The following is a 14,914-nucleotide window of genomic DNA, read 5'->3' on the forward strand; positions in this document are numbered from 1 at the left end:
AGACTTTGCTCGTTGCCACTTTTTGTTAAAATGTATGGTTCTAACTTATGCATTCAATGCAGTGAGGGCTTTTGTAGTGACTTATCTCCTTTTGAATCTAATTTGCTATCTTACTAAAAAAGAACATAGAGGAGACGTTTGTACAACTTTATTGTTGTGTATTAGCATGTCTTATTCTGATTTACAAGTACAGTATTCATATAGACTGTTTTTTCTCTGGCCAAACCAGACACTCCCAAACACAGTAAAGTAATCTCTTGTTTAATGTGGGGATACGGGAGTGCTGTTTGAGTAACCCCCGCAACAGACAAAAACATATGAGGTAGCGACTATATATTCATTTTATTATTCATATTTTGGAAAGGTTTATCACCCCTCGCCCACACACACACACACACACACACACTTTATTAACCTTTCCCATACTTCCAACTATGGAGGAGGCTATCAAATATTTTTAGAAACGATTATCACCCTACTGATTATTTGAGTAACCTTATAATTGCATAACACAAATTTGAAATATCCATTTGCGGTGCAGGTACATATCCCAAAGATGTTCGTTGGAATACACTAGGGTCACTTGAGGCGAGCCATTCCGAGTCTGTGTTCGATTATTTTAAACTTAGTTCAAAGACAGCACTGCTGCCAAAATGACAGTTAAGAGATATAATAAACGGCTCTCACACAGTTTCAACAAAAAAACTGACTTATAATCTTTATGAGGGGGTGGTTGATATAGCAAAACTGCATCTGAAGTGGTCATGTTTTGACAGCTAACAAATATATGAGTGATATTTATAGAACTAACAAAATAGCAGAGTCCCTCTCATTGTGAAATTTGGTAGACACAATTTAAGTAAGTCTCGAGCGAGCCCTTTTGGTCAGCTGGATGAGCGGGGTGAAAGGTTCCTGGTTGGTACAGCAACATCAAACATGGGAGAAGAGAATCAAAGTTGTACCCAGAGGAGCTTAATGTTCCCCATGTCCTTATAAAGACACAGCAGAGAAGAGTGCACACTGGGGACAGCGCAAGAACAAATAGCAAGCGAGTGCATAGAGGGTTCAATACATGCCCAAATAAACACATTGCATCAGTTAATACGGGAAGGGCATGAGGGCCACAGTGAAAGAAATATGCGACCATTTCCTCATATTACGCTTTATTCTCATTAAAATATTCCAGAAATTGTTATTCTCATTACATCATGGCATATTATCACTTTTCTTTTGGAAGTTAAATTATTGTTTTCTAATAAAAATGGCTGAGTATTTCTTAATATTACAATTTACATTACAATTTATATTTCAACTGCAAATGACAATGACAAAATAGAAAGAGGGTTTCCCTGCTCTGACCTTCCTGTGTGGCGTTAGCATTTTCTCCCCATTCGGAAAATTGAAAACTATTTGGCATATATATATATATATATATATATATATATATATATATATATATATATATATATATATATATATATATATATACACACACACATACACACACACACACACACACACGTATAATATAGATAATTTTGTTTTTCTCTTTTATTTAAGCGGACCAAGTTTCTGGACCGCATTACCTGCTTTTTTTGTTGTTGTTTGAGGCTGGACAATGGTATTTTCTGCAAGGCACTCACTTGTACACCTGCAAGTGATAGGTAATCAACTCAAATTAAGAGTTCCACCTGATCTTTGTAAAAGTGTCCGATGATCCAAGCACCCATAAGTGGTACTCGTGCCAACGCAACAATGAGCAGTGTAATATTTTTGAGTGGCTTGTCACTGTATATTTTTTCCTTCTCACTAGAGGCAGCAGGAAGCGCTATTCATGCGCTATCCTTGTCCTTAAACCCTTCGTCACTTCAAATCATGCTTCCATTTGCCTTTCGAATCCACATCTAAAACAATGAAGTCATCGGTAGCAGTTTTATTATTTTCTACTAGAATGATTAATTTGTTCTTGCAAAATTACATACTGGGTGTTGTGCTTTGAGTGGTACAGTTGCTAAATGGCCATGCTTTTGTAATTGTCACCTTTTGTCATTTTTATACAATTATCACCTTTGTCATATAAGATCCTGTATTTACTGTTTGTTCCTTGATGGATCCGTTTGTATACAGTTGCTATGGTCCTCTAGTTTGTTTTATTATGTCGTATAGGATGGTTATCTGGCATAATTTAAGATCTAAGTTCTGAATAACACATTGTCAGAATGTTAAATCAACCTAGGCCTGGGTGATATATAGATTTACTCGATTGATTTGAATTTGTTGTTACAGGTGATGTGAAAAATAATAAAATCGATATTTCACTGCCTTCTGCTGAGGCGTGTTTGACTATCGTGAGCTTACTTCACATTTCGCGCAGAGTAGTGCAACATGGCTGCGACTAAATAAAGTGAAATGTTTGTTTTTAAAGGACAGGAGATGTGTATATCTCCAGACACAGACAGGGGTTTCGGAGCAGTTACCCTGCAATGTTTGTTCGCAACGAACTTTTTGAGCAACGGCCGACCGAATATATAACATGTCAAGCTTTACGAGGGGAACAACACCGAGTCATCCGACAAACTGCAGCTAAAAAGCAGCTCACCGAAGAGGAGACATTCACACTTAAAGCATGAATTATGCCAAAAGCCAAATTGTGTTTATCCCAGTATTTAACCCGAAGATGGTGCCACACAGATGGCTTTTGCCCCAGTTTCAGGCTTTAACAAACCTGCACTAAATAAGGAATAATGAATAATGGTCCTTACTTTTTGCTTGTTTAATTAGGTTTAAAAATGAAGGCCATCCTTTTACTTCAAAAACAGACATTATTTGAAATTGACCCTTCAGGAAAAGCAAGTAATGATTTAGTTACTGGTTTAAACTGTAATGTCATAAAATAGGGAATGTTGTGGAATTTTTAGGATTTTTGGTCAGATTAGTAAAACAGCCTGGAAAGACAAATTGTCCTTTTGGGTTTCTTTTATTTGAAGCTTCAGATACACAATTTTAACAGTACAGCAAAGTGGTCTCCAAAAGGGTGTGTCGGAATTAGTAAAAGTGAAGATTCTTATTCACTCACACAGGAGTGAATGACTACAAGATGAAAACCATCCCTAGAGTAGAAGTCATTAAAACAAGAAAAGAGGCAAAAACCATGATCCAACGCTGACAATACAAAACTGTATGTCAGTGTTGGACTCTTATCTGTCAAGGTTGCCAATCTAGTTGCGCAAAGAATTCCCATTTATGTTAGGTGAAAGGGTGTTAGTTAAAAACAAAGCCAGATGGTCAATGACCAATGAAATGTTATACTCATATTTTCCATTACAGGAAAAATGTTTACCATAGTTGCAAGCTCCAAAATACAGATGATTATTTTAAGAAATTCCCAATGACTAAGGAGGAAGATACAAGTAAAAACTACAGTGGACCCCTGCTCCACAAAGTCCCTGCCTACATTATTTTCAGCTTACAACATTATCTGTGATGTTTTTCCGTACCCACTTTATGGTAGTTTTCCCACTTTACGACAAAAACAACTGTCATGACCCTAGGGGTTGGCTCTATTTGTGTTGTTTTGTCTCCATCTTCTGAGTATGAATCACTATGCAAATTGGGAAGATGTCAGGTCAGGCTACCAGCAGGTCACGGAAAACAACTGAGCAACAATTACTCCACTCGTGCATGGGTCAAGAAAAGAAAAAAAGATGGCGGACACTTGCTATGTGAACGGTGCTTCCCACAGCTCAGGTGAAGCATCATCACAGCAGTTTAAGCTAACAAAAATTAAAATGGAGAATGCTGCAGAGAGGAAAAAAAACACCTCTGCACAATTTCCCATGATCACTCTCACATGAAGCTTTGTGCACAAAAATCAACAAACAGGATGCAAACAAATACTAACACTACACTGAGAGTGTTATGGGTATAAGAACACACTTGAGGTAGCATATCAGTAAGAGAGAGCAGATGTTTGTGACACAGAACAAATGACATCATTATGCTTGGATGAAACTGTGCTTTTAAAGTGGAAAAAAAGTTAAACAATTACTCACCCCTTCTCTGAAGCCATCTTGGGTTTGTTCATTTTTGTCACATCAATGTCATGACGTCTGGAAAGAAATAAAGACATAATGCATGCAGTTGCAAAACTAACTTGACTGAAAAGAGTCAGTTAATACGGAAGCACTTAAGAGACAAGTCAAGATCAGTCATAAACCATCTTGGAAGCGCATTAGTAGTATATTGAGTTTGAACTACTGTATATTACACTTTAGACCAGTCATAAACCGTCTTGGAAGCGCATTAGTAGTATATTGCATTTGAACTACTGTTTATTACACTTTCAATGAGTGTACGTTGTGTCATTGAAGGATAACAAAGCAGTGTTGCAGTGCAATGGGAACAAAAATGGGTCACAAGTCAATTCTTATTGACTATTGTCAGATGCAATTGTTTTAATGTATTTGATTTGGTCATAGGGGCACATCGTTTTTGGATCCATGATTCATGCCTATTCAAAAATGTTTAGAGTGTAGTGCTTTATTAATAAAAAAAATATATATATATATATATATATATATATATATATATATATATATATATATATATATATATATATATATATATATAATGTTGGAGCACATGGTTTATTGCTGGTTGGCCCTTACATGAGCACTTTCAAACATGGGCAAGCTTACACAGGGGCATCCATGCCTACTGTAAGTAATCCAGTAATATTAGTTGTTGTTGTTTTCTTTGCACTGGATAAAGAATACATGCCTGAGAGTATTATTATGCAGTCTTGTACTGCTGCATCTTTGGTAGCCAAACATCTGTCCATTGAGGCATTATGACACCACCTCTGCAATGCAGTTATGTGGTTGTTTAAAAAAAAGTGTCCTTTCGTTTAGCAGCAGCTGGAAGATACTTATACTGTAGTCATTTTTTAATATTTGCTCACAAGGACTACATTGCTGCTTGGTGTGAAGAGTCCAGATAAAGAGTTCAGAGTCCAGGTAAAACGTGGCAAATGTATACCTTTTTAACTTAAAATATATTATTTCTGATGTGTTACGGTCAATTAAGATCTGCATGAAGAAATACAAAATTATTGTTTCAGTTTTTAGGAAGACAACGTGTGACATTACCCAAACGTAGACGTTGGGCCAAATGGTTTTAGCAACAAGGGAGGAGAAATAGGAACTTCCCTTCTTATGAGTGCACATGAGCGCTTGTGTACAACTGCAGGTTCCCCGCCATTGCTTAAGTGTTCATAAAGCGAGACCGACGTTGTTGTTATCACAGGTTCTGACTTGACAACCATTGTAATTTCACAGATGGTTGCTAGCCTTCCGATGATCCCTCAAAATCCAGCACGGAAGCAAAGTTAAACAACAACGCGAATGAAACGTGAAGTCGTCGTTTGTAAACTAAGTCGCCATAGTTGTCTGGAAAGACGCAATAAAAAGCCGAAGAGGCTAAAAGGGTTAGCGGGCCGGGGCCACTGCACCTGCCGCCTTTGGGCGGTCAGCTAAACGCAGGATTGCGCTCACAATAAAGCCGATTTTAAGAACGCCCTCGCGCGCTCAGACAAAGCGGCCAGCCCGGGCGGCGCGGTGAGGAGGATGAGCATGACTTACCTGCGCAGCAAGAAACTGCTGTCCTCTTGTGATAACGGCGGCGGCCAAAGGGTGTGTATTTATCCGGCAAGTGTGTGTGTGTGTGTGAGTGTCGTCTGGCTTGCTGGCTGAAACGCCCTGGTGATGTTGTGATGAGGGGCAGCCCCCGACTGTCAGAGAGAGAGAGGGGCTGTCAAAGTGAGCGAACCACGCGAGAGTACGACTCTTCCTGCGCTTTTACGTGTTCAAACGCCTTTGATACAGGTAGTGCGCGATGGTCGTCATTGAATGCAACAATGGGATAATATTCAGCTTTGGGAAGAAAATTGCAAGCGGGAAGCGTTTCTCACTGCTGGTCTTGAACGGGATGTATTAAAAAAAAAAAAAAACTACAAATCCCAGCCTTTTCTGTTGGGTGATGACGTCATACACCTGCGCCCGGGCTCCAGTTCGCGTGAAATCGTTTCCCTTTCAGCAGAAGCTACATGGCGTTTACGAAACATTAAGGTATGTCTCTGTTTGCAAGAAAAACACAAAATTTTTAATGTCGTAATCCATTCCTGAGACGTTAAAGAATTGAAATATAAACAAGTTTGCTTGACCACTTAGTGTTTTCAGCATTACTAGCTTTAGCTAGCACTGAACCCTTTATTTTATAACATTGTTTTTTTTTCCATAAAACCTTGAGAAATGTATTTCCCTTATCCAAACACTGACTTGTGTAGGCACCGCTTACTCTGACGTTATTGCTTGTTGTTGCAAACGATGTTATTTTGAACTGTCACTATTTGTTGATTTATTTTCATCGTCAAATAAACTCGCATGATTGTTCTAGATTACTGGATTTGTCTCAGTGGTAACATCTTTTTTCGTAATGATCGTCTAAATCCCAATTAAAAATAACTGACTCTAGTGTTTATCCAAAGCCAGTTAGACATGGTTCAGTCAGCCATGAAGCACTAATTTGAAATCCTGACGCTGTTTTCAAACCCTAATTTAAAACCCATAAACCCAGGCTTTACTCCTTAATATGAAAGCCTAATTTAATAAGTGAAATCTCAATACCTGTTTGAAACACAATTTTCTGATTTTTAAACCCAAGTTAAAATTATTATCCTTGTTCGAGACCCTAATTAGGATTTGAAACCAATCATAAAGCCTGAATTTGTTTTTAAAGGGTTAGCCCTAACATGCAGGACACCGGCTCTCGGGGGTTGGAATTACCCACCCCTGGCTTACAACAATATGAGCTAATGTTAATGTATCGTAGTTATTTTTGTTCAGTCATATTTTTTGCTTTGTCTCTGTTACTAATTTTTACTTGTAGGTCACGTTGTTGTGAACTGTCACTGTTTGTTTAGTCTGAAATAAAAGTTACAGTCACAAATGTTCTAGATATGTCCAAAGTAGTTAAATCCTCTTGACAATCTCTATTACAATAATTGACGGTAGCTGCAATTGTTATCCTAATCCAGTTCGACATGTACCAAGTAACGCCGTAAAATAAAAATAAAAAAAAAAAAGCTCTTGTGAACATCAAGTGGTGTGAGTAGCTGTAATTGTTATCTTAATTTAGTTAGACATGGTTTAATCATCTAAACATGGAAGTGTGGTGAGCATTCTACCCTTTTGTGGTTAACAAGTGAGTATTTTGTGCAGCCAAGCATGCTATGGACACTCTTTTAGGCTCCCTTCTTGCATGAATTGCCTTTCTGCGTGATGGCAAAGTAATGTATAGATGCGACACATAGAAAATTGAGTAAAATGTATGTGTCTCATCCGAGCCATTCTGTGAATGCGTAGTTGTCACCATGGTGATGAAGTCGTCGGTGGAGGAAGATGATTCCGGCTGGGGCCTGGGCATCCCGGAGAAGATGAAGAACAATGCTAACTGGGTGGATATCACCCACGATTTTAAGAGTTCTTGTAAAGGTACATAGGAATGAACGTTATATCGATTGGTTTTCCTGTCTTTTTGCGTTAACCTTCATTTTATATATGCAGAATTGAGCCTTGGGGAGTTGCTTCATGACAAGCTGTGAGTATGGAATGGACCAGAATAAAGCAGAATAGATGAATGTGCATTCAAAGCAAAAAATAAATAAACACGCTGTTCTCTGGTTTACAGATTTGGCTTGTTTGAGGCCATGTCGGCCATTGAGATGATGGATCCCAAGATGGATGCCGGGATGATCGGAAACCAAGTGAACAGGAAAGTGCTCAACTTTGAGCAAGCCATTAAGGTACACTACTGCAGTGAAGCCAGTCAATCATTCGTTTTTTTTTAAGCCCATTTAATGTGCTGTAAGTGGAGTAGTAATTTTCTCTACAATGTGCCCTAAACGCTTAACAGGTTTTAAACCATGTTTTGAACGACTAATTTTAAATAGTTTGAAACCCTGACATGTCTTGAATCCAATTCAAGACTGAAAACACAAACCCTGTTTTAAATGCTGACCCAGGCTTGAAACAATATTGTGAAACCTTAGGATAAACTTGAAACTATGCTTTGAAACCCCAACTACAAATACAAATTTTTGCTCAAATCGAAACTTTAATCTACAATATAATCATGAATTCCTTAAATAATTAATAAAAACATTATGTTATGAGTCTAGCCCCTGTTTGAAACCCAATTTAAAAAAATCTTTCCAATAACATTTTCTGTGTGTCTCAACTAGTCTAAATAGTATTAATATTGCATTTGTGGAGTTCGAATTAAGCAACAAAATCCACCCTTTTTTATCCAACTAGGGGTGCAGTCATTATGCCACTTGCCTTTGACTGAAGATGACATCACAGTTCCAAAGGTCTCATTGGGGGCAATGACAGTTACTGCTCACCAATATTAGAGAGAATTTGGTCATGTGATTGTGGCAAGCTGAGCACTATGATGTCAGTTTTTGTCTACAGCATTTGGGTGTATTTTTCTGCTTAATTCATATCCAAAGACAAATGTGTGGCAGTATTTTTTTTGTTTGTTTTGGAGGAACTCTGTTCCTCATAAGTGTCCATTTTATTCCCTGTAGGAACACGCCATCAAGGTGAAAGATCTAAGCCTTCCTGAACTCATCGGAATCATGGACACATGCTTTTGTTGTTTGGTGAGTATTCCACTAAACAGTCAACTATCACTCACAGGCGGGCGCGTTTGATATTCTAATCTTGTCCAATACATGTTACTGTTCAGATCACATGGCTGGAGGGGCACTCCCTGGCTCAGACAGTGTTCACCTGCCTGTACGTCCACAACCCGGACTTGATCGAAGAGCCCGCCCTCAAAGCCTTTGCCCTGGGCATCTTGAAAATATGCGATATCGCACGGGAAAAAGTCAATAAGGCAGCTGTGTTCGAGGAGGTGGGTCACGGGGTTAACATCGCGGTGTAATTCCAACGCATCCATCAAAGGTTATGTCGGAACACAAACCCGAGGGTGAGAAACTTTTTTACGCATGTTTAGGAGGACTTCCAGGCAATGACGTACGGTTTCAGGATGGCCAATAATGTCACAGACCTGCGGGTGACAGGTACAGTGCTATTACTCCTTCCAAAGTCGTCTCATCAAATAAAGTAAAAAAGCGTAAAGATTTGTAATGCCGCCTCATTTTCTTCCAGGTATGCTGAAAGATGTGGAGGATGAGTTACAGAGGAAAGTCAAGGTAACTTACTCATCAAGTTTGTCACAATGACTTATCCCGCCTTCCGTGTTTTATGTTTTGTCTGTGTCCTTCTTTCAGAGCACCCGCAGCCGTCAGGGAGAGCGGCGAGACCCAGAGGTGGAGCTGGAGGTGAATGATTGACCATTGGTGTTGGCTTTTTTAACATTGAGTTGTGGGGCTTTCTAAATCAGCACCTAGCTTCCGTTTTTCGCACAGACCACAAATATTTGGTGACTGACTCGTAAAATTAATTTGTTAGGGAAATCAGATCATGTTGCTCATGTTTTTTGGACTCAATTGCTGTACCTATCCCTGTCCAGGGGCTCCTTTCCTTGACTTAACCTCCCTTCGACCAGTCTTGAGTTACTGTTCCTGGATTTGGCTTGGAATTCTTTTCCCTGCTGTTCATGAGCCTGACTTTCTGATCCTATTCCCACTTTTCACTTCGGGCCTCAAGTACGGTTGCTGTCATTGAATTGGTTCCCATTCTTGACTTCCTGTTTCGGACTTCTGTTGCCATCCCCAAACTGCCTTCCCTGACCTGTGTTCATGTTTCTGACCTCCTGTTTCTTGACAATCCCGTACTTGCTATCTCTGTACTTGACTTGCTGATCTCATCTTTGTTTCTGACATTTTTTTTCCTCAATGACTGTTTTTGTCATTGACTTGATGTTCCTGTTCCTGACTTGCACTTCTGTGACTTGCTATTCAAAACCATTTGATTTGTCATTGCTGACCCTAACCCTGTCATTAGATTTATGCCCCTCAATTGCTGTTCCATCATCGTGCTTTCTCGTTGGCTGTTCATATCACTGACTCTCTGCTCGCATTCCCTAACTTGCTGTTCCTGCGTTTGTGTTATTTACAGCACCAGCAATACTTGGCGCTGTTCAACCGCATCAAGTTCACACGCCTTCTCCTAACTGCACTGATCGCCTTCACCAAGAAAGAGGTAACTTTGCTAACGGCCACTTCAGTGTGCCACACAGTGACAGTCACGGAAGCAAGCGACACGTTTGGGTTGTGTGACAGACCAGCTCGGTGGGGGAGGCCCAGAAGCTTGTTGCCCAGGCAGCTGACCTCCTGTCAGCCATTCATTCTAGTGTGCAACATGGCATCCAGTCACAGAATGACACCACCAAAGGAGGTTAAAAACCACCCAAGCTCACATTGTGTGTGTTTTCAATAAGAGCGACTTCATAATTAGTTGTTTTGTTTTGTTTTTTAAATGGCAGATCACCCTATCATGATGGGCTTCGAACCTCTGGTCAACCAGCGCCTGCTGCCACCAACCTTCCCTCGCTATGCCAAGATCATCAAGAGGGAGGACATGGTGGCCTACTTCGGCAAGCTCATTGAGCGCATCAAGACCGTCTGTGACGTCATCAACACCACCAACCTGCACGGCATTCTGGTAACGTGGGAGCATTGTACTGACTGAAGTGTATGCTCTATCTAATCATCAATACGAAGGCAGAGCAAAAAAGTAGTCCCTCCTGCAGCAAAGCAACCCCACAACATGGCATTCTCTGGCTTGGAAGCTGCCCACTTTGTCCTCTAAACCATGGTCATTATGGCTCAACAGTTCGATTTTAGTTTTGCCAGCTCTCACAGGATGGTATGTGAACAAACAAGCAGTGCATTTCAGGCGTTCCTTCTAACACATCCGCAGTTGTGACTTCAATTACCTCTGTCGTATCGGAAGCTACCACAGACATCATCGTTTGTGCTTTCCGAACCTTTTAATGGCGTAATCTTACTACACCAAAATGTATAACTTTGAAAGTAAAGATGAATTGTCTGAAAAAAAACTCTCAGTATTCTGGCATTTAGCAAATCCAAATCATCTTGGTCATCCTAATTGACCTTCAAAAGGAAAGGTTAGTCTATTTTCATGTCAGTGACCAAAAAAAGTGCTTTACATATATTGTGTGTCTTTTTGTTTATTACACTGAACAACAGGACTTCTTCTGCGAGTTCAGTGAGCAGTCTCCATGTGTGCTGTCCAGATCTCTACTTCAGGTGAGCTCATGCCCGTTATGCTTGTTAACTCACTATTGACAATGAACGAGATTGTTGTTGTTCACGTAGACAACCTTCCTGATTGACAACAAGAAAGTGTTTGGCACCCATCTGATGCAGGACATGATCAAAGATGCCCTGCGCTACTTTGTCAGTCCACCCGTTCTCTCGTATAAGTAAGTCCGCCATTTCCTATCGTGCCATAACAATGAGTCTATCACAAGCAACTCTGCTTATTTTTTTTTTTTTTCAATACGGTTAAATTGAATCTTTCTTCCTGTCCTTTCCTTCGCTTGGGGTTCCCGTTCCTCTCTTGATGTTCTTATGCTTGGTGTGTGTGTATGCTAGGTGCTGTCTGTTCAACAACCATCAGGCCAAAGACTACATCGACTCATTTGTCACACACTGTTCCAGGGTACCTCAGATGTCCTCTGCGCTCGCGCGCTAATGACTGTCCTCCATTGACGTAACGTCCATCCGTTTGCCTTCTGTTTGATTTTGTCTTCCCCGCAGCCGTTCTGCAGTCTGGTCCAGATCCACGGTCACAACCGGGCTAGGCAGCGGGACAAGCTGGGGCACATTCTGGAAGAGTTTGCTACCTTGCAGGATGAGGTGACAACCTTAACAAAAAGCAGGCAATACATCAATAAATACAGCTGTCATCCAAGAAGCAATGCAATTCATTATGGGACGAGACATTAGTGAAATTATCGCTCACCCTTTTGTCAGTTGACAGACACATAATGCAGGGGCTCGGCCTTCCACAATCAAAATGTTGTCACCGTTTTACCTCGAAACGGCGTGACTTTTTTGAGGTTCATCGGTGACACGGTTGCCATGTTTCCTTGACACGCCCTCCCCGCCGCAGGCTGAGAAGGTTGACGCGGCCCTGCACGGCCTGCTGATCAAGTCCGAACCCCAGCGGCAGCACCTGGCCTGCCTGGGAACGTGGATCCTCTACCACAACCTGAGGATCATGATTCAGTACCTGCTCAGCGGCTTTGAGCTGGAGCTGTACAGCATGCACGAGTATTACTACGTCTACTGGTACGTCACCTGGCCTTGTAGCCTCAATAGCTGCCCTAAAGATAACCGCTAACATCTAGTCGTTGCGCAGGTATCTGTCGGAGTTCCTTTACGCGTGGCTTATGTCCACGCTGAGCAGAGCGGATGCCTCGCAGATGGCCGAGGAGCGGATCCTGGAGGAGCAGGTGAAAGGACGAAGCAGCAAAAAGAGCAAGAAAAAGAAGAAAGGTACACGGGGAAAGGGTACAGCCGCAACACTTATTTCTAGGGGTCAAGACTTGCCACGAATTGTAAAAATCCTTCAGTTTTAGATGCATGTGTTTTCTGCGGGCTATAACTTGGACACCGAAAAATCGGCAAAGCGTCAACACTTTGCAGCAAGGCTGTATACGGTCATCAGCCCTGCATTCAGTATATAAGTTATTCTACACAAACATCTTCACGAGGCGCATCAATAGTAATCCTTCAGGAAAGTTTTTGATTCTAAGCAACAAAAAAAAAGTATAAATAACGAATCGGATCAACAGATTCCCCCCATGAAAAAGTTTAGCATTCCTGTAGCATAGTTTATTTTAGATATTTATATATTTGTCCATATGCATAGGTGTTATTTGTATAATTTCAAAAAAAAAAAAAAAAAAAGCTTTTCAACATGTTAAATAATTTTAAGTGTTTGCTATTCTAATTGCTAATTGCATTGCTTCTTCATGTGTGTGCAGTTCGTCCCCTGAGCAAAGAAATCACCATGAGTCAAGCCTACCAGAACATGTGTGCCGGCATGTACAAGGTACCACACCGCCACCCTTCTTTGGATTCCGCTTAAGTCCGCTACGTAAGTAACCCTCGTGCGCCGTGTCATCAGACAATGGTGGCGCTGGACATGGATGGTAAAGTTCGCAAGCCTCAATTCGAGCTGGACAGCGAGCAGGTTCGCTACGAGCATCGTTTCGCACCCTTCAACAGCGTCGTCACGCCCCCGCCCGTACACTACATACAGTTCAAGGTGGGTGCTTTTGCTTTGGATTTTTGGGGTTTCTTTTATATGAATTTAAAGAATGGGGATGTTTCCTGTAAATATCCATGGAAGGTTTAAGGGCCTACACTTGAGACTTTACACAGTGTAATATGTGCATATACTGTATGTATACTGTATGCATTAAAAAAAAAAAAAACAGCTCTTACTAACGCGCATTCTTTCTGGAAATGTAATACATTTGTAATAAATGTAATAGAAATGTGGCCTTTATCTCAAGTGTTCCCGTCACTACCCTCCACCCCACAGGAAATGTCTGACCTGAAGAAGTACAATCCCGCTCCGGGCTCTGCTGATCTTTACCTGGCTGCCAGCAAACACTTCCAGCAGGCTAAGTTCATCCTGGAAAACGTCCCCAGTCCAGACCCAGAGGTCATTTCCTTCACTTGCCTTGACGTTGGGTGTTCGAAATCACTCATATCGCAAATCAACTTTCCTCGGGGAAAAGGCCCGCCTTTCTCCTCATAGAAACAGCTACGCATGGCTGGGAAGTCAACGTTTGTGCTGCATTTCAGAGTCATGGTTTCATGAACCGAACTGCATACTCCACACGATCTTGCTCAGCGTGTTCCGTTTACAGACTTAAATAGCAAAGTTTAGATATAAGTATTCAAAGATTTTTGTGTTATTTTGCACCTAGTATATTAAGCTCAGCAAAACCTTGCTTTTTACTTTACAGATGGGAATGTATCACACGGGGATTTTGTTTTACTTTATGTTGCCGTTTCTGAAAAAATGACTTGGGAGATGTGTGCTCGAATCAACTGTGCATGTATCCTCCCTAGTGGACGTGATTGCTTATTGCGGTCAATTGCCGGGCAAAATAGACGTCCTTGCACTCTTTCTTTCAATGCATGGTTTGAAAAAAGACCTACAGAAAAGTAAAATTGTGTCCACGTTACAAAGAAAAATCTACCAAGCAGAAACTGATAACTCAAACGACTAAGATGGGGTGCCCGCAAGTCAATTATTTAAGTCAATTATACTACAATATAATTCTTGTGTTGTGCAACGGCAGGTAAACGGTATCCTGAGAGTGGCCAAACCCAACTTTGTGGTGACCAAACTCCTGGCTGGAGGACACAAGAAAGAGACCATGGTATGGATGACGTTAATTCTTACTATTGCCACTGTATTATTTAAAATTCCATTTTTTTGTAAACACCAGGTGTTGCCCGAGTTTGACTTCACGGCTCACAAGTACTTCCCTGTGGTCAAGATCATGTGACGCTAAAGACCCAATCACCTGCTGTGCTTCTAATCCACCCATCGCAAATGTGTGTGATGCAACTGTAAATTATGTGTATGTTTGTGTGGCCCATGTAAGTGTTAAGACCGGTGGCGGCTTGCCAAAATTGGGAGCTAGTGCGCTGCGTTCCCGCCTAGCTCAGTCACAATCAAAGGAACAGAAATTCATGAAAATGGAAATACATATTTTGATGAAACACTGTTTCAAATATGGATACAATTCTACCCCTTGCCACTGGTGACAATTTTTCATAAAAGTGTTGGAATCAAAGGTGTTATCTCACTTTTATTTATAAATAAAACAAGTT

General features: G+C 40.8%; 2 protein-coding genes across 2 annotated transcripts in view; one reads left to right on the top strand and one right to left on the bottom strand.

Annotated features, from left to right (window-relative positions):
* The window catches only part of agtpbp1 (ATP/GTP binding carboxypeptidase 1), a 32,335-nt gene extending 26,556 nt beyond the window's left edge, over nt 1-5,779 (bottom strand). Inside the window, exons 1-2 of the mRNA XM_088439617.1 lie at nt 5,640-5,779; nt 4,053-4,109 (exon numbers count right to left, since the gene is read on the bottom strand). Coding sequence (XP_088295743.1) covers nt 4,053-4,084 — 32 coding nt within the window. The 5' untranslated portion in view covers nt 4,085-4,109; nt 5,640-5,779. The remainder of the gene's footprint in view (nt 1-4,052; nt 4,110-5,639) is intronic.
* A 162-nt stretch (nt 5,780-5,941) lies between these two features.
* On the top strand, nt 5,942-14,877 carry naa35 (N-alpha-acetyltransferase 35, NatC auxiliary subunit). Its single transcript, XM_088439727.1, has 23 exons — nt 5,942-6,125; nt 7,422-7,550; nt 7,623-7,656; nt 7,747-7,861; nt 8,648-8,722; nt 8,809-8,976; nt 9,079-9,145; nt 9,234-9,277; nt 9,356-9,406; nt 10,146-10,229; nt 10,310-10,424; nt 10,513-10,691; nt 11,240-11,299; nt 11,369-11,475; nt 11,648-11,714; nt 11,813-11,911; nt 12,168-12,346; nt 12,417-12,553; nt 13,045-13,112; nt 13,188-13,328; nt 13,608-13,730; nt 14,377-14,457; nt 14,527-14,877. The coding sequence occupies exons 2-23, from the start codon at nt 7,430-7,432 to the stop codon at nt 14,584-14,586; spliced, it is 2,175 nt and encodes a 724-aa protein (XP_088295853.1). The 5' UTR covers nt 5,942-6,125; nt 7,422-7,429; the 3' UTR covers nt 14,587-14,877.
* Nucleotides 14,878-14,914: the final 37 nt, after the last annotated feature.

The sequence above is a fragment of the Hippichthys cyanospilos genome, chromosome 1, assembly GCF_059441005.1.
Source record: "Hippichthys cyanospilos isolate Australia breed blue-spotted pipefish chromosome 1, RoL_Hcya_1.0, whole genome shotgun sequence".
In the NCBI taxonomy this organism is placed as follows: Eukaryota; Metazoa; Chordata; class Actinopteri; order Syngnathiformes; family Syngnathidae; genus Hippichthys; species Hippichthys cyanospilos.

What these genes read in the sequence shown, in the direction of transcription:
- naa35 (XM_088439727.1), top strand. Translation starts at nt 7,430, where the DNA reads ATGGTGATGAAGTCGTCGGTGGAGGAAGATGATTCCGGCTGGGGCCTG. An exon ending in GAGTATTACTACGTCTACTG is followed by an intron (nt 12,347 to 12,416) that starts GTACGTCACCTG and finishes GTCGTTGCGCAG; the next exon opens with GTATCTGTCGGAGTTCCTTT. An exon ending in TACACTACATACAGTTCAAG is followed by an intron (nt 13,329 to 13,607) that starts GTGGGTGCTTTT and finishes TCCACCCCACAG; the next exon opens with GAAATGTCTGACCTGAAGAA.